At 40.8% G+C, this 19,196-nt stretch overlaps 1 protein-coding gene across 4 annotated transcripts in view; it reads right to left on the reverse strand.

The window, feature by feature from the left end:
- dclk2a (doublecortin-like kinase 2a) overlaps window positions 1–19,196 on the reverse strand; it is a 43,384-nt gene that overhangs the window by 13,095 nt on the left and 11,093 nt on the right. For 3 of the 4 annotated variants that reach the window (XM_074686493.1, XM_074686475.1, XM_074686501.1), the window contains exons 3-9: window positions 9,565–9,694; window positions 7,646–7,738; window positions 7,124–7,174; window positions 4,846–4,940; window positions 3,361–3,448; window positions 2,720–2,819; window positions 164–221 (exon numbers count right to left, since the gene is read on the reverse strand). In XM_074686493.1, coding sequence (XP_074542594.1) covers window positions 164–221; window positions 2,720–2,819; window positions 3,361–3,448; window positions 4,846–4,940; window positions 7,124–7,174; window positions 7,646–7,738; window positions 9,565–9,694 — 615 coding nt within the window. The remainder of the gene's footprint in view (window positions 1–163; window positions 222–2,719; window positions 2,820–3,360; window positions 3,449–4,845; window positions 4,941–7,123; window positions 7,175–7,645; window positions 7,739–9,564; window positions 9,695–19,196) is intronic. The other variant, XM_074686484.1, reaches the window with a different exon arrangement.

Here is a 19,196-nt window from a genome sequence, read left to right on the forward strand (position 1 = left end):
CAGGTGATTCTGTGGTGTGGGTTGGGGTGTTAATAATGCACAGTGGAACACAGACATATGAACCTTCCTTAGGAGTGTGTGCATCCCTATCCCATTTCTTCCGTCAAAAAAAAAACAGAAGAAAGGGGAGAAGGGGATGAAGAGAGGAAAAAAACAAAGAGACCTTTCCACTGCACTTGGCCTTGTCGATGATCTTCAGTGCAAATTCTTTTCCCGTGGACCTAGAGACAAACAATGCAATTAAAACTGAAAAAGTAAAACCAGCACTGACGCTGCAGCTTTGTCTATAATACAGATCAAGTGCTCACAAGAGAGCTGCCATTGCAGGGAGCAGAAGCGCTACTACCGTGTTATTGGAAACATATATTATCTGTACCAGTCAGAATTATACAGCGAGCAGGAACACAGCCAGAATTTGAGACCACATACTTGGAGAGAAACTGAACACCGGGATGACTTACAGGACTTTACCTCCACCTCAGGTGGGAAGTTTCAAGTTTGTTTAAACCATGACCTCATGCAGCAACACTAAAGTAGGTCAGAATAAAGCTCTGTTTCACCTGTAACCGTTCATCTATGCAAGTGCTTCACCTCTCTAGTGCGTTTCAATAATTTAATTTGCAGAGGACATGACTAACATCCAACACCAAGATATATAGATAAAAGCATGGTATGGATTTGAGTCATAAACGGCACAAACAGTGAGAAAATTTGTGTTTGTTAGATCATTACAATTCTTTTTTTATACCATTGGAAGGCTGTTTATTTGATGTTTCATCTACGTTTAGAGGAAACATGCATTTACTGAATGAACTGTTGATGACTTGTTGGAAAATTTGCCAAATATTCTCTACCAAGGCGAAACAGCTATGTTTATATTCAAAACTGCAATCTGCTGGATAAAATCCAGTCCCTTCATATGTTGATTTTAAAACAGGTATTAACATATATTAAAACATTAAATTTGTGACTTTATATGTTAGGGTCTTCAGCATCGTTGAACAGGTCCGCTATCAATGATTGGTGCTGAATTAAAAAAACAATAATAGAAACAAGACAATTAATGAATGAAGGATAAACCTAGTTGTTAAATCAACTAAGTGGATTTATCTCCATGTCAGACTTCACATTGTTTTCTGTTTTGAAGGTACAAACTGAAATGAAAAGCAGTGTGGAGTAGAATAGATAAGAATCAACAAAATCAAACTTTAAAGGTCCCATATTATGCAAAAATCTCTTTATTAAGTCTTTTAGTGAAATTTGTGGGTCTTTGGCTTTCCTCCCAGCCCACAAAATGTGATATTTAATGACAAAACCTGTACTTAGTAGTGCTTGTGAATGTAAAATCCTGACCTGAAACGACCTGTTTGGATTTTGGGGATTCGCCAACGTCAGCGATTCCCATTTTTGACCAATCAGGAGAAAGTCTGACCTGATTGGTCCACCGGGGCAGATACCCCCGAACTCCCTCCCTGCCCACTCCCCTCCCTGCATCTGGAGAGAAGAGTGAGGCTGTTTTTGGCTGTAAACAGCCACATAGTTCCATGCACAAGCTTCCCATCTCGGAAGAAGACAAGACTAAGTGGCTAGAGTTCATTTATCAAGGAAATGTGCCAGCTACACTCAGTAAAACTGTGAATGTGTGTGCTCGTCACTTCACAGCTGACTGCTTTTCCAACTTTGGACAGAACAACAGAGGGCTAGAGAATAGACTGGTCCTGAATCCAGGCGCATTACCAACCATCCACCAACAAACCTCAGACCTTGGACATGTGAGTATTTTAAATGCTGTGTGCTGTGGAGCAGATGTAAGAGCTTTTCCTCAGTGTCCCCCCTGTCTCTGTATTAGCTTCAGGATGCTAACTTTAGCTGCGGTTAGCCTGTTGTTTTAGCCTGTAATGTTACAGTAAACGAGCTTCGCTGTTTTCTAAACAGTATGCACTCAGAGCTTGTGGCGCCGCTCTCAGTGATGCGGAAGAGCGGTCAGTGGTGGCTCATTTACATATGAAGGTCACACCCACTAAATCAGACTGTTCTGAACAGAGGGGCTATGAGAGCCTGGAAACAATGCTGCGTTGCTTGATTTATCGGCTTTTTGGCCCTAAACATGTTACTACCATTTCATGAAGACATCAATGATCCATATTAAACTGCAGAAAAGGAGCAGAATATGGGAACTTTGAATCAATGAAGACATTTCACCGCTTTTAAAAGCTCTGAAAACATCACTGAGGATGTCTCAGCCTGAAGCCAGTTTGAAGGAGCAATAAGGTAATGTTGTATACTTTGTTTAAATGATTTAAACATTAAGGCCCCAAGGATACACATTAACATTTTATGCTCTTTCTGAAGTCAACACCGTTTGTTTTTGAAGACACCCCACAGGGAGCCATTGAGTACTTTCCAGGATGTTGCATCAGATTATAAGGACACTGACACTTCGCCTCCTCTCATCATCATGCTCCTGTCTTCCTGAGCTGTGTGTTGACTTGAGATTAAAAGGCTAATGAAGTGAATTCACCGCTGGGTTTAATCCATGGGATATTTCCATCTCCACAATGCCCTGTCATCAGGACTCAGAAAGCCTGATGGAGCAGTTAAAGCGCATGATGCACGTCCCATTAAGCTGAACTATGCGGCAGGCTGCCGTGTGATCTCTGCAGACAGCTGCCGACTGTGCATTTAGCATTCCCAGTGTGACTGGATGTGTTGCACCTACCTCTCCACGCACTCTTTGACCACGGCGAAGTTGCCATCCCCGATGACCTTGCCAATCTTGTATTTTTCTGAGATGATGGAGGCGGGCAGGTTGCCATTAACTGCTTAAGAGAGACAGAGGTTACAACTGGCCTCAAACAAGATTTTATGTTTCATAAAATAACAGCAGCTCTGGCAGGAAGTCAACAAGTTCTCAGACTGAATTATGGGCCACACACTGTGCAACAAAATAACAAACACACAACAAGACACACATGAGACAGCAATCATCCTTATGTAGCAATTAGCAGAAATATTGGAATATATGAAAGACCAAAATCATTTAGTTGAGGATTTCCTCACACAGCAGGGACATATTTCATTTTTATCCCCCACATGAGATCTACTCTGTGCCAAATTTGTTCTGTAAGCAAATTCTGAAAGGTGCTCTAATGGGAAAAAATGACGGTCATTTGAATGTGACAGCTGATGTCATGGTCATGTGCTACAGGGTGAGGGAGTCCATGCAGAAGTGTTGCCTGAGTTGGCAGATACAGGGGAGAGGAGGGGAGGGGAGGGGAGGGGAGGGGAGGGGAGGGGAGGGGAGGGGAGGGGAGGGGAGGGGAGGGGAGGGGAGGGGAGAGGAGAGGAGAAAGGACGTACTCTCTGGACTTAGGCGGCTGGTTTGCTCCTGGTGGTTATTCACCGAGCCGTTGACATTTGGAGCAGAGATGTAATGTGAAGGAGGGATCTGCAGGATGCAAAAACAACACAAAAATAGAGATAAGCATCACACAGACTAACTACCATGGCAACCATAGGCTTTGAAAGTGCCCACAAAACTCAGATTTACAGTGACTGACGGGTGACTTAAGTGTTGACTGTTAAGTGGACAGCAGTTGTTATAATTTCTTAAAAGAGAAATGAGACAGCCTGTTTACTTTATAAATAGTGATCTCAGTGACAGCGTCTTCAGCTCACCCTTCATAATGTGTCAGAGCTCCTGGAATAAACCTACTCCTCCATATCCACTTATCATGTCTGCACATTAAACTGTTGAAGGAGCGGATGAATCATTCATTTGGTAAGTTATCTTTTCTACAGAGCACAGCATTGGCACCTTCAGTCTCTTATAACTATACATTTTTAAAAATGTCAGCAATAAATTTATGTTACCAACTTTAAAATCAGACCAGTGCTCTTTTCCATGCTTTACAGCAGTGGTCTACTGCATCTTACTGTGCATTACTGTGCATTAAGTTACAGTTAAAATCAATTATTTACACTAAAAGGTTAGACCTCTGGACCATAGTTGAAAAAAGGGACATCTTCAAAAAGTTTTCTTAGAAAGCTACATAAGAAAGCTTTTTCCTCTGGTACATCATCCATTCACCTTCTCACTCCTATACAACTTTTTACAAGTGAGACTAGGGTTAGCTCTGTCACTAACAGCCTTCTGCTTCCTCCTTTACTTTTATAAGCTCATCCACTCTACCAGAGATTTTCCCTTAAGACTGCCAGTCAATCATAAGAATCTAATATCCAGCTGAACCATGTAGGACTGATGAGTCTGATAAGACTCAGAGCTTTCAGAGACATGGTGGCAGTCTGCAGGGAGGCTGCCAGCTGGCTGCAGTGGTTAGAGACTCTGGTTTAAAACCAACAAGAAGCTTACAGAAGAAACCGTCAATAAATCAGACTTTTTTGTCGGAAAGACTCGACCAAAAATCCATCAAAGAGCTACAGCATGTCTTCTACGCTGATCTGCTGGTCACACGATCAGTGACAACATCCCTTGAACTTCCTTTGCGACATATTCTGAACGAGAAATTACTTTAATATTGTGAACAAAAAGCTGCAGGTAAACAGATAAACAAATATAGATTTATAATTTCTATAGAAACAGAAATGGTAGATTTTCACAAAGCAATTTAGAGAAACACTAAAATAATAAACATCTTTGACATACACCCTTAATAATAATATCTAAAACAAATAATTCGATGTTTTTTGTTGTATAGTGTATATGTTGTATAGTGTATATGTAAAAGGATGATGCCTGGTTTCAGAATCTGCGTAAAACACGTGCTTGTCCTTTTAAATCAGTTTCCACATGCAGACACTCACAGATATTATAAATCATCTTACTTTAAAGTTGGGGACAGTTCTGGGGCTGGTTGGTGATGGAGTGGAGGACTTGGTGGACTTTGGAGTTGAGATCTGACTGCTCGAGACGCCATTCACTGAATGAACAAATAGAACATGAGATCTTATTGTGAACATGCATAGTACTTATTTTTGATTGCAAATGTTTGTGCTTTCTGCAGATAACTGGTTTTATACCTGCTTTTTTTCCTTTTCATACAATTTTGTGTTAAAACTTTAATAACCACCACAAAAAAAGACGGTACATACCAGTAAACCACCCTACTCGAACACGGCATGATTACAGCATTATATCTGTAATAAGTGTTTCTTTCACTGCCTGTTTGAGGCACTCATCTCTGAGCTACAAAAGGTTGGACCTGTGATCCTGTTCAGTTTTTGCTCTGCCTTGTGGCCAACAGAGCTGGGATAGACTCCAGCCCGCCCCCTTCAACCCCAAAAGGGGAAAAGCAGTAATGATAATGTCTGACTGGCTGGATGGATATCCCAGTTATAATGAACTTCCTCTGTACTACAGTGTTGGACATTTCCATAAAATACAATGGTGTGTAACACAAGGTGCAAAGACATGCAGCAGGAGTGAGAGCTCTCTTTGTCTCTGTGACTCATTCTCTCAACAACAGACTATTCTTGCCTCACACACTCTCCGGGTTCCTGGCACAACCACACACACACAGACATAATGCGTCAAACTTAAACGATTCTTCATCTGCATAAGCCCAGCTGAGCTGTGGAAAATCATTTCACACAGCCTACAGGCTGCGTCTTTACACTTCTATTTTATGAGTTTAGTTTCACTTTGACACCACTTAGAGATTTTTTTTTCTCTTCTAACTTCCCCTGAGCTTTGAGCTAGCTTTAGTGGAGGAACTTCTGAAACAATATATCAGAAAACGCAATGATTCTACAGTGCAATGTACAGTACATTAGATTTTAATGTTTCTACAGATAAGTTAAACTTTTCAGCACCTCAGCTGATTCAGATGAAGAGGGTGGTGATTAAGCACTAAGTTAAGAGCAGATTTTAATTAACACAGCTAAAGAGTAAGTCTAATCAGTGCATGTCACTGTAAATGATGCCGTGGCTGGCTTTCAATTTAGATAGCTGTGCATAAAATAAATAACATCCTGTGGTTTGGTTGGAACGAGAGAGAAAGGGTGCTGGGGACAAGACAACAAAACTTGCTGAGTTAGTTATAAGGTTCTTTTATTTTGAATAATTTAGGGATCACTGATGAAAAAAGCTGATGAGATTCTTCACTATTCTTAGTTCCTGGACATGTTTAGGTAACAATGCTAAGTTGAGGGTGGCACCCGTGGAATGGATATGTTTTTCCAAAAACACAAGCCTTGAAAATATCTCACAAGTTTGCTGTGCTGTGTTTGAAATATGTTTGAGGCAGAACAGGAAATCCCCACTCTTCACGTTCACTGCATCTATCTAACATGTCAGTAGATATTACTCATTTAAGCATGCAGAATAAACACAAATATCAAAACAGGTTTCATAACCTCTCTACAAAGCAGGGGTAGGCAACCTAGGGCACTGGTGCCATAGCTGGCACGTGAGGCTAGTTATGTTGGAACACAGAGAATAACTACAATGAGGCAGAGGACAAAATAAATAATAATAAATGATTGTGTTGTATTCTTTGTAACACTTTACAAGAAATTGAGGACACTATATATTTTCTTGCATAAAATTTTACAAATAACATTAAATAACAATTCAAATCATGACGTAACAAGTCCGTGAATGTGTCGCGCGGCAAATGTCTTGGGAGGTCAGTGTGTTAGCTTGCAATCGCATCCATTTAGTGCCGTATCAAGGCAAACAAACCAAGTTGCTGTCGTTCTTTCCAACATAGTTGGACAAGGGAGTGTGGATTTATATCCAGAGATAGCCAGAGATCAAGCAAAATGCACCCTTTGCTATGAAAGTGTGGTATGTTTGGATATCAAGTGCGCAGCGTCTCTTTGAGACCAAACATGAAAACAGTGTTGGAAAAAAATTTGAGGAACAGCGCAACACATTCAAAATTTTCCGTACTGTTAAAAAACAGGCAACAGAAGGAAGTTATACCATTTCTCTTGGAGGAGACTTCCCTATCCACTGTCGTGATTATAAGAAAGGTGTAAGCATTGGCACTTTAGGTGTAAGTGTATTTCAAAGTGGTTTGAGACATGGAAAAAGTTGCCTACCCCTGTTGTAAAGTAATGTGCTGCATTTTGAAGGTCAACAGTGTGTCAGAAGGCTCACCTGGGGATTTGATCAGGGGCTGACTGGTGGTGTAGTGGACCGTGTGTCTTGCTACAACATCAGGAACAAAACCAAAACAAGAAAAAAGAAAGGGAAGTTAAGAAAATATGATGAGATATAATCATATTATCACATTCTTTCACAATGAGTGCGCTTTCCAACATGAACTTAGTCTACAGGACTCTAAACTTCTTACATAGCTCCTCTTTGCACATTATGTAATGGCTTGTAGAACATTTGTCACTCAGCACAATGTCACCATGTCTGACTGCATCACACAAATTGCTTTGTCACTCATCAAAGCTTGAAGATGAGGCAGCAAATAAAAAGGATTTCACTCAGCCTGCCAAAAATGCTCTTACAGTGTCAGACTCAGATCCGATAAGTATGACGCTTTTATAGTTTTTACTCATATTTTCACCAACAAGCCAGAGCATTATATATGCACAAATATCTTGGTTAAACACTGCTCATACAGTAGGTTTCCAAAATATGTGTGTATTTTACAGTCATGTTTCTAACCTGAACCAGGGGACTTGCTGCGTCGTGACGGGCTCTTAGCTGTCCGGTTCGGAGTAGTGGGCCTGCTGTGTGATGACTTCAGCACTCTGCATTCTGGGGAGACAGCAGGCTCTGGGTCAAATTTGTATAAATTAACTTTTTCTACCTGCAAACCCTCTCAGACGGAGTTAACACTGTACCACAGAGGGAGGAAAACGGGCCAGGAAAGGTTTCTATGGTACGGTTTTATGAAGTCTGTGTTAGTTTCATTGTGGAGATTACGTGGCAACAAAACCACAAAGGACAAATACAAATACTCCAGATATGGACATCCAGCTCAACCTTACATAACACTTTTTTAATTTGCTTCAACAAGCCAAACTTCGCCAACAGTGCCTGAACACCTACACCATTTGGCGCGTTGGTAGAAAAACATTTCATTAGTCACAGGTACTGGTATCCTTAACTGTCAGGTAGAGCAACAAACACAGCTTAGGTGTAGAAAATAAAGGCTAAAATACAGTGTTTAACCGTAACACATGATAATCACTCCACAAGCTCCGGTTGTTCCTGCGTTTTCAGTGCAACAGTGCTTTTGCTCTGTACAGTGTCATGAACCATCAGAGCAGATGTTGGCCTGAAGCTTGTGGTTAACTTGTCAGGTCGGTGTTAATGAGGCTGGGGGCGGTTACTTAGAGGTATAAAAAACTCACACACACACACACACACATGAAAACGAAAACACCCACAAAGGACACCAACAGAGCACTCCTTGTGTGTTCCCTAAGCTTTTTTATTGCCTGCATATTTCAACCACTAATTACAAAAGACTCCTAGTATGGCATGTCATATGGTGTACATATGAAACCACAACAAAACTAAAATTTTCTTCAAGAGGAAAGGGGATATTTATTGCTTATTTATGTCATTTTTGGGTTGTCTCCATTCTCAGTCTTATACAAAAGATTCAAAATCACTGAAAATACCTTTTTGAGAACAGAAATCTGTCAAACAACTTTTTTTTCCTCTAGTCCTGGCTATCTTTATACGAATTGACCTTGATTCATTCATCAGCCAGTGCTCTACATCTTTATACAGTCCATGGTTCAATACCAGTGTGTACTGGACCTATGCTGAAAAAAGGAGAGCTGCTTCTGTACCTTCAGCAGTGAGACTACAGTGTGCCTTTTTTACACATTGCAAAGCCCCAAGTCCTAAAAGTGGAGCACAGGAGTGTAAGTGGGACGAAAGCTTGAAACTCTCTCTGATCACCATCACATCACCCTCACTCATCTACGTCTACAGTTAACACAGCGTGTGTCAAGATGAGCTTCCTCATTGTTATCTAACCTGAAAAAACAACAGAAGAATTAAACAGGATGTCAATACTTTGGACTGTTTCTATATTGGGTCAACTTCCTTCCTACACAGTTGTCAGAGCTGTCTGAAGTTTTTACAGTGAACAGATTTGCTGGTTTAAACAGGTCACATCCTGCCTGTGTTCACTGGAACCTTCCTACAAGATAAAGGACCAATATCCAGAGGAGTGAGTACAGAACACAAACACAAAGGTTTACAAAGACGCACAAAGACACAAATTTCATTCCAACAAAAAGAGTGCAGCCTCTTTTCCTCACCTGGAGGAAGGGATGTGTGTGGTAAGATTTGCACCCTTTTTGTTCATTGCTTGGGTGATTATTATTTTTTTTTACCAATCAAATATTTAAACGTAAACATATGTAAGATATGAAAAAGTGAATTAAATAGCAAGGATAGAGAAAAAAAAAGTCCACACACATCCCATTTCTTGCATATTCTTCTGTGAGGAAAAGAGCCTGGCAAGCATTAGAAAGAAGGGTAAGGAGAAGACACTTACACGCAGGCAAAATTACACAAACACAAACACAGTGACACGTTTAGTTAGTCTTAGTCAGGCCTACCAGTCACAAAGGCTGTGGAAGCCTTACCGCTCTGATCCAACACAAAGTCATCCTGGGCGTAACGGTACTTCTCTGGGCCACACGCTATAAACACATCATCGTTCCCAAAAAAGTCCTGCAGGCAGGTAATCTGAAGAAAAGAAGAATCAGACAGAAAGTTGGGTGAAGCAGGTGGCATACTGTATATCATTATTATATTATTCTATTTTATTTTTGCTCAATGCAGCCCCATTGTCGCAGCATCTCTCTCTTCCTTGTCCTTTTCTTGTAATTTTCCCCTCTCTTTTTTGTCATTTTTGCATTTGGAGTGGAGTGGAGTATTTTGTTAAGTTTATTTGTTGGTCATGGACACCAAACTGGTTTTGTCTTCAGTGATATTTTACTTTTTATGCTCCTGTGTTTGTCTGGAGATCCTATCTGTAACCATGAACACATTGTTTATATGCAAAATCAGCTGTTAGAAGCCTGTAGCATGTCAATGCTAACTGTTGTAAGGCCTGATGTCTTCCCACAAGGTGAGGAGAAGGAGGTGAGGATGACGAGCTGGTTCTCAGGTGTGGGCTAAGAAGTGACGACATGGACCTGTCCTTCCATCCATTGTTATCGGGAATGTAAGATCTATCTCCAATAAGATGGACATGCTAGCCGTGCTAACCCAGCGACAGAGAAAATACCAAAAGGCAGAGTAGCATCATGCTATTCTCAGACATGGCTAACAGAGCTAACATCAGACACCAACGCCACAGTGGAAGAACTTCACTTGCTGTGAACAATTGGAAAATGTTTGTTTTTATACCTGTCCCCGGTTTTGTACACCTGTTTTTCTTTACCAGTCTAGGGCTTAGACATGTTTCTACATTGCGTGACATAATATCATTACTATCAGGTAATGATTCTATGTCATTTCACTAAAGCTGTTCATGTGACTGTGATATTTCTGGACGGAGATAATTGCTTCACTCTATGCTTCTTGAAGCAGGCCAATTAAAATCCTCTCTATGATGCATGTGGTTTGAGATGTGGTGACCATGTGACTCTGCATGTGTTTGAGCCTATAATGACAATAAGACAAGGTCAAACAGCCTGACATCCATAATACTGCAGAGTCAATGCACAGTCATGGTAGGACAGCAGTACAGTGTTTGTGCTGCAGGGTCATTTGTCTTGTTTTTGTTTTTTGGTCTGTCTCACACAGTAAGCATCCTTTACTCTGCAGATCCAGCGCTTTCCTTATGCACCTACAGCCCTCGCTTGGAGATGGGAGCAGCAGCTACTTTTAAACTACAGAGAATCATGCCCACACACACTCACGCAATCATACAGATTACCCCCAAGTTCCTGTAGGTGGACAAGTAGGAAGACAAAGGAGGGAGGAAAATTGTTCATTATCCTGTCCCCGTACCACACACAAATGTGCCCACTTACTGGAAGACGTACTGACTGAATGTATACTGCACACATACACACAAAAACACACAAACATGCTTTCAAGCAAGAGATAGGAGGAGGAACTGAGGATGGCTGAAGATCATGGGCAGATGGACCCTCTGAGGGAGACTGGGGGCTGACACAGTGGGGGAAAGTGTGTGTATGTATGTGTTAGGCTATCAGAGGAGCTAGTGGTCCAGAAAAGCTAAATGACTACCAGAGAGTACAAATTATCATCACGGTAAAAAGACGGACGTGGGAGTCTGATGGAAAAAACAATAGAAATCAAGTAGATGTGAGACTTTACAACTTGAATAGTGGCACAATTTATGCAAACAAATGGCCTCCTAATGCTGCAGTAGAAATTAGTAAAGTCAGTGTGCTTCATGCCCATGCTGAGGTGTGGCAGAATATGACAGAAAATGTTTGGCATAGCTGTAGTGGATGACATTCTTAAAATGAGCTCTCACTCTGGAACTTGGCAGCTGATCGCCACACCATACTGTCAGGGTAGAGGTGTTAGAATCACCATAGTAACAGCCCACATGGATGGTCCAATGTATGTGTCAAAAACTAGCTCTGCTATTAAAGTGAGAGGCTATTATATCCGGATATTAGATAACATTTCTCACTCACCTTGTCCCTAATCCACACGCTGCTTGGAGGACACATTATTAATGATAACACCTTCCTGTGTTTTTCCACCCACTCAGCAGGCTGTTTTGATGGACACTGGATGTGAGATAGTGACAGACTGTACCAACTGCTGAAGTGAGCACTGTCCTCTGGCAGGGAAAGCAGTGAGAGTAATGACATCAGCAGTCAGATGACTTTAGGGACACCTCAAAAGGATATAGTATAATGCTAAATAATTTGTTTGCTTCCTGATAGAAAACTCAACTAAAAGATTGATCAGCAGGGGATAACAGGTAGTCTGCTCTCTCTGTCTGTTTCTAAAGTAAACCAGGGGTGGCCAACCAGTCAGAGACCAAGAGCCACAAAAAACACTGTGGTACTACAAAGAGCCACATCACACATAAACGAAAGGACATAAGATGAAAATTATTACACTTCCAAACTTTGAAGTGACATTTGCATTTGCAAGCGTGTTTAAATTCGTACCTGGAGCCGTGTCAAAGACAAATTTCTGTTTTCAGAGCACAAAAGACAAAGTTCCATTCATCTATTTATCTAGATAGCTATAAGCATGTGTGATATCAAGAAAAGAAACTGAAACTGAAGTATCAATCCCATCACTCAAGCATAGATCAACACTGATCCCAATGTTGGCATCAATATATCAATATTTTAGATTGATTGACACATCACTACTCATAACAATATAATATTTTTTTATGAATGGATCAAAGAGCCGCACACCAAAAGGCAAAGAGCTGCATGTGGCTCCCGAGCTGCAGGTTGGCCACCCCTGAAGTAAACATAGAGGCACCACTGAAGCTAACTACTTGTGAGTATTTTTTCTACAAAAATATCAATTCCAAATGCCACTGTTGTTTTTTTCCTGTAAGTAGTCAAACATATTAGCAAGTGTGCTATGGAGATGGTAGAGAGAAGACGTGGTAGAGACACAGACAAAAAGCCACAGCAGCTGTTCCCCCATTTCCAGCCTCTGGGCTAAACTAAGCTAAGCTCACCATCACCTTGCAGTCGTTTCGAATTCAACAGACAATCACCAGGGTGGTATCAGTCTTCTAATCTGACTTCACCAGAAAGCAAAGAAGCTAATTTCCTAAAAATGACCACCGCAGCTGTAAATCAAATTACTTTAAATTCTAATTCAAATTCTCCAGCAGCCCTACACCTCGTTATCTTGCTTGTGCCTCAGAACACACTGCACCCCCTGAGGCAACAGGCTTACTATGGAGAAAAGGAACTGAATGCTGGAATATGATATTTATCTTTGTCCAGACGCCCCTTGTCGGATTCCCATTTACTTTCACCCCTTTTACACCCCTCTCTCTGTGGAGGGCTAGCTCCTCTGTGCCCTGTGATAAAGTACTTTTCCTGTAGGCCTGTGACATTCAGGGGAAAGTAGGGAAATGGAGACAAACGGTGCCTGTATGGACATGTGTATAAATAGACAAGAATAAAAGAGGTCAAGTGGCTCAGAAATTATGTTCAATGACAAAAAGGTCCAGTGATGTTTTTAGTTTAACTTTGATCAAATGTATTAAACAGTAATCTTTGAAATTTCAAACTGCTTGTTATCTATTTCTGAAATTGACTTATCATTATGATGATGATGTAGGAGGTTTTCCAGAGTGTTTTTAGACATCTCTATGTGCAGTTTCAGCTTCTGACCGTGCACAGGTGTTACAGCCAGGACCCAGCTGTAAAATCATCCAACTAATGATATCAGCCCATGTTATCCATTAAAGGTACATCAATACCAACAGTATTTTTCCAAAATTAGTGGAAATAAAAACATACTGCAGAAAATTTGGGGGAGTGATTTAAAACTGTGTCATCCAGAAAGTTCAGCAGAGCATGCTCCAACTTCAAAGTCAAGAATACTTTCAGCATCGTCTCCTGCACACAAAGCTAAGCTGAGCAGATGGTGGTCCATTTTTTTTCTTTTGAAAGTTATTTCAAGACAGAAGCACAAGGGATGTTCAGAAGCAACTCATCTCAGAGTTGTTTGAATGAATATGTGCATTCTAGAAAATTAGTTAAGAGAGCACTCAGAATAAGGTCAAATTTTAGCACACATAAAGTCAGGCAATTTTCTTCATCAAAATAAAGTCAAACTGAGCAGTGCTGTTGCATGCCATTGGTGATCTATGCTTGTTTACACCTGGACTGAGAATCACAGCATCATGGTATTTGACAGTTATTGGAGAAATAGCAAGTAGCTAGTGGCAGGAGGACACATTAAAAACAACATACTGACCTGTACTTTAAGTCTACCATATTGAAAATGTCAATAACTTGTATATATGGGCATCCAAACAATTGTTCCTCTCGAATAACAGTATTTGTATCAGCTAGTCTGCAGTTTTAATTACATAAATAGACTGTGTGTTGTTCCCCTTAAAGCATTAAGGCCAAGTCATGTGTGCTGACAACTTATTGGCATCAGCTAATCAGCAGTTAATCCACCCGTCATGTTCATGACTAACTATGATGATGGGTTTAATAACTTGTCAAGGCCTCAATTACTTATAGTGTCGCCACCATTACTTATTATCTGATCCCTCCAGCTACTCCCTGCTGGTCTGGCAGTGCAGAATGATTTCTCACTCTCTCACTCATACTACCTCTACAGGCTCTTACCGTTTCTTACTGCCCAAACCAACAAAGCTCCTTTTTTGCACCTCCATTCAACCAAAATGTATTTGACTAGTTATCTTAAGGTAGGAATATGAAATTATTATTTTTCTTCATGCTGTGCATAATACGTGGAAAGATGTAAAAATATGTTTTAGCTGGAAACTAAAAAAACTGTGGACCACCCGTTCAGATTGTGCATAGTGAAAAGGTATTTGCCTTGAACTCACCATAACCTCTACAGAAGATTATTTGCTGCCAAGGATGAAATGGTACTAACGTCAGACTGCATTGTCCATGTTTCTCGTTGCTCCTGTCAACCCCTGCCAGGATAAACAGCCAATGGCACACCATTGCCAGCTCTGTCATGCTAGTCTCAGCTTGTCTCAGCCAATCAGTGACACGAACTGTCCGCAGGGTTTTGTTTTGGCTGGATGACATATCTTAAGGGTAAACTGAAGTTTACCCTCAGAGATGCGACACCCCCCCAACTCTCATATGTCTGACCTTCTCTTGCTCCTATCATCAGTCTGTGTCCTCCATCTTGCCTGCTGCACTTTCTGCCCCGACAAGCTTGGCAACAGAGGGAATATGGGGTGTATGCAGTGTGTTCCTGGAGAGTCATGGCTGCAGTTCTGGTAATAACCAAGGGTTAAAACAAATAAAATACAGTATGGATGGTTTCATTTTTTTCCAAGATGTGAAGACAAACTACAACAAATGTTTATTCAAATTCAATGATAAACAATATCAACACACTGATTCTAAGGAGGCTACTCTGTCTCCTGTTGCTTTTAGATAAAGGGCTCACAAGCTGTGGCTGGTGAAAAAAAGACGACAAATGGCCTAATTTTAGACACACAAGAAAGTCACAGCTCTTTTTCTGGCTTTGATAATCACTGTAATCATTGGTTTACCATCACCCACATTTACGCTGCTCATCACCCTGAGCTAAATAAGAGGTAGGCCTGTGCTGATAACAAATTGTGCTGGGTTATATACAATATTGTCCCACAGCTATAGACAACAAAAGATATTATTGACAATATTATTTTGAGACCAAGTTAACCATTGAAATAAAGATAATATATCATAATAGTGAACACACCCTTTCAAATGCAATCAAATTTTACTTCTCATTAGTTTATTTTACTATTGTAATTAGAATATCAATAACTTTCAAATATCATAAAACAAAACAAAAAAGAAAAAACAATACAATTAAACGGGCTCTCAGTCAAAAATAGCACTTAAATAAAAACTGTATTAAAGGGCAGCATTTCTTTTGTGACGTAGCAAACTACACTTTCTGTGTCAATGTAAAGTCTCATTCACCCAGATCGTATTTTTGTTGCTGCACACTGGCTTGTCCGTGTTGATGGGCTTACCTCCCTCATTTGGTTTGAAGCCAATATATTTCTACACCAGGGTCATGGCATTTAGCTTTACAATCATCTTTTTTCTTCCTGATTTCTACTACATCAACCTGTGCTGCCCCTCAAAAGCTCCTGAGGCTCACTTGCTGCACTCTGTGTTTACGCTAGCCTAAGAGTTCACTCTGTTCATCTCACTGTTTGGAGGTGAGACCTAAAGGAAATAAACTCGCATGCACATGGCAATAAATTGAGGCTAGCAAAATTATTGAGTTTATTTCATTTATCACACGATGAATTGATTTATTGACTATCGCCCCAGGCCCAATGGGAGTCAGAGGTTGGATGCAGACCTGAGGGAAAGACAGAAAAAACACTGAAAGATTGAGATTCACATCTCTTGCCTTGGGGAAGGTCAGTCCACACAGCCCTCCAGCTATTACAGAGGATAAGAAGCTTTCATGGTGAGCTACGTATGCATTCTTTACACAAGCCACAAGGTTTGAACTCTCACTTAAACTGTTACTCATAGCTGGGTGCCTATTAAATTGGTCAGAGCAATGCTCGGGCTCAAGCCAACCAGGTTGTTAACTCTGTTTGAACTCTCTCACTTACAGACCCAAGCAACTTTCGAGACTGCTTAATTCCTCTGGATTAGAGTCGTAAATCTCAGACACGTGGAACAACTGAGACAAGGCGGCGGCATGAAAATGAGCAGAGTGAAATCTTATCACATTATTAACCCAGTGCATAAGCTGCTGCTACTAAGTACACCCAATTCAAGCCTCTCCTTCTTTCCCTCCTTCGACAACTTTCAAAAGTAACTTGAGTGGAGTTGCAGAACCAGCAAACACAAATTCTACAAAAGGCACTAAAAGAAAAACATGGTAAACAGCGTGTTTCTATTCAGTTCTTCTGAAAGAGTATATCTTTGATTTATGAGGGACGTTTTAACTCCACCACAGGCAAAGGCCCTTCGAAACAAAAATCCCAACTTGAAATTTCCTGACACTTGTTTTCATATTTGGAGAAGCTCCTGAATTGCAGAGAAAACAGCCAAAAGCAAGTGTCTATCTCTCTTTGAACACTCCCAAGTCATACTGAGGCACAGAGAGAGACATTACATTAAATAACCTCAGGGTGTCAGAATGTAATTGAGCGCAGAGTTCTTTATTCAATGAAAGAGCTGAGCAAGGAGAGAAGAGGGTAAGAGTATAAGCCTCAACATGCACACGACTTTAGCTCAAATGAGCCACAGCAGAACACCCAGCTCATTTAGAGAGTGAGGCTTGCAGAATTGCTGAGGTGCAGAGAGGTTCACAAGAGAGGCGTAAAATGTGAGCTTTTGTTGCCAATTACTATAATGCTCAGTCTGAAATTAAAAAAAAAAAAAAAAAACTAACAATACTACTGCACTTACACTAAAGTTGCTCCTAGGCAATAAATGCTCACATTTTATCAGTGCAGAAGTCTCTAAAGACTCGCATTAATATTTCCAAGAATGTAACTCACTGTGTTTCATGGATAAATCCTTCAAAAAGAAGCTGTCCGCAGAAATAAACATCAACACTCTAAAGTCAGCCAGGACTTTAAACCCTCAAGACAAGACAAAGAATAGATTTTGCTTAAATTGCAAATGAAACTCCAGCATCAGTATCAGATACATGCCACAGTTGTCAGGATTACTTATGTAGACATACATCTCCTGATCTGCCCTGAACAATAACATTCATCACATCAATCTTACAAAAGAGGCTGAAGCAATCTGGGCTCGCTAGTATGATTAAACTCAAGTAGACAAACAATAGTGTGTGGGCTGGGGTTTGAGCGTTGGCTTCCCATAGTGTGATGTCAACTCTCTGCAGCAAGCCTCTCACTCTGCCAGCAGGAAAGAGTGAATGAGCGCCAGGCTTGGACAAAGACAACAAAACAACTTCACACAGATCACACAGCACACAATGGACGCCCTCCCCGAACGTGGCCTCCACACGCTCCGTGCAGCTGACAGCCCCATACCCCCCCCCAAACACACACACACACACACACACACACACACACACACACACACACACACACACACACACACACACACACACACACCACACACGCACACGCACACAGTGTCTCTGCTGGGTTTTAGTTTTCCTTTTTCTCAATGCAAGGTTTCCTGCCAGCACTTGTGAAATCAAAGGCTGCTATTCAGTTATTCCAGGGACCTTTATTCAGTGAATTATGCCCTCTACTTATCAAAGGATTGATAAAATTATCATAACATACACAGGATTCTGATCTTGCCTCTCTGCTGGTATAGAAAAAACCTTCTGTGCAGACGGTGCAGCGTCTCTGTTTCAGAAGATTTTGCAGAGAAATGCATTTTCTTGCGCTTTGCAGTGAGTACCATAAACAATGGAGTACAGAATACTGAGAGAATAGAGAGAATACTGCTGAAAATATGATGAATGACACCATATGTCATCTAAAGCATATGTTTTATTTGCTTTAATGACTTACTGTACTTTTGTATAATATTCTAAAAGGCTTTCATAAGGCTCTAGTTTGCACAACCACAACTCTCAGACTAATATAGAGGGCCTCTGAATCTGTTCAGTATTACCCCTATTTTTCTCTTATATCCTAAGTTGGTCAGATGGTGCTGTATGCTAATAACAGAACAATAGGTGAGCATGCAAATTAATAGCTGTTGACCTAAATGGTGGAGTTTAATCCAGACGTGCCCCTGAAAACAGCTCATGTCTGAAAATCAGGCAGAGCTCACATGTAGCCTTGACCTGGGCTTACCAAAGACACTGACTGGTTCATTAATGTATCTGCAGCAATCAGCACGTGCCGCCATCTTGCCAGGAAAGTACACAAATTACAAAATATCATCCCCATCAATATGCTAACAGACAGAGCAGATTTTAGACAACTTAATGAATGTAAACTATTGAACTTTTGGCAGGAGACAGAAGAGCAGCGGAGCCCTGCTAACACATGTACTGTGAGAGCCGGGCTGGGTTTAGAGTATTGGAGCGTGTCATGTGAAATGATGCCAAAGTGCATCAGTGTCCTGCTAACAAAAATCCTCCACCCTCTCATAAGCATGTGTGTGCCCCCAAAACCTAGAAATCCATCCATTATGGGCGAGCTATAATCTTAATACTGTTCCAGCGATTATTGATTTGTTCTTCATAGTGAGCTGTTATCAAAGTCAGTGTTTTATTATTCCACTATTATGAAAACTGTTATAGCAACGCAGTTACCAGAGGGCAGCTTTCACTGAAGAATGTTCACAACTTGAGGAGGGGCAGGATTGAGCTCCTCTTTGCCACCACTATTCATCAAATAAACATGCTTCCCTGTCATGTCAACAGAAAAACCCATGCAGTAAAGCTGTTAGTGCCATTTAAGAAAAACTTTCCCATCTGTCTTCATTATGTCATTACAATCTGCTAAGCTTTCAATAGCCCTAAGTTGTTTGCTGTTGATGGTTTCATGGATTTGTTTTCATCATAACATATTTTTACCTAAAGGACACACAAT

The sequence above is a fragment of the Halichoeres trimaculatus genome, unplaced genomic scaffold, assembly GCF_033239565.1.
Source record: "Halichoeres trimaculatus isolate MK-OKI-2021-1 unplaced genomic scaffold, fHalTri1.1 fHalTri1_scaffold_2, whole genome shotgun sequence".
In the NCBI taxonomy this organism is placed as follows: Eukaryota; Metazoa; Chordata; class Actinopteri; order Labriformes; family Labridae; genus Halichoeres; species Halichoeres trimaculatus.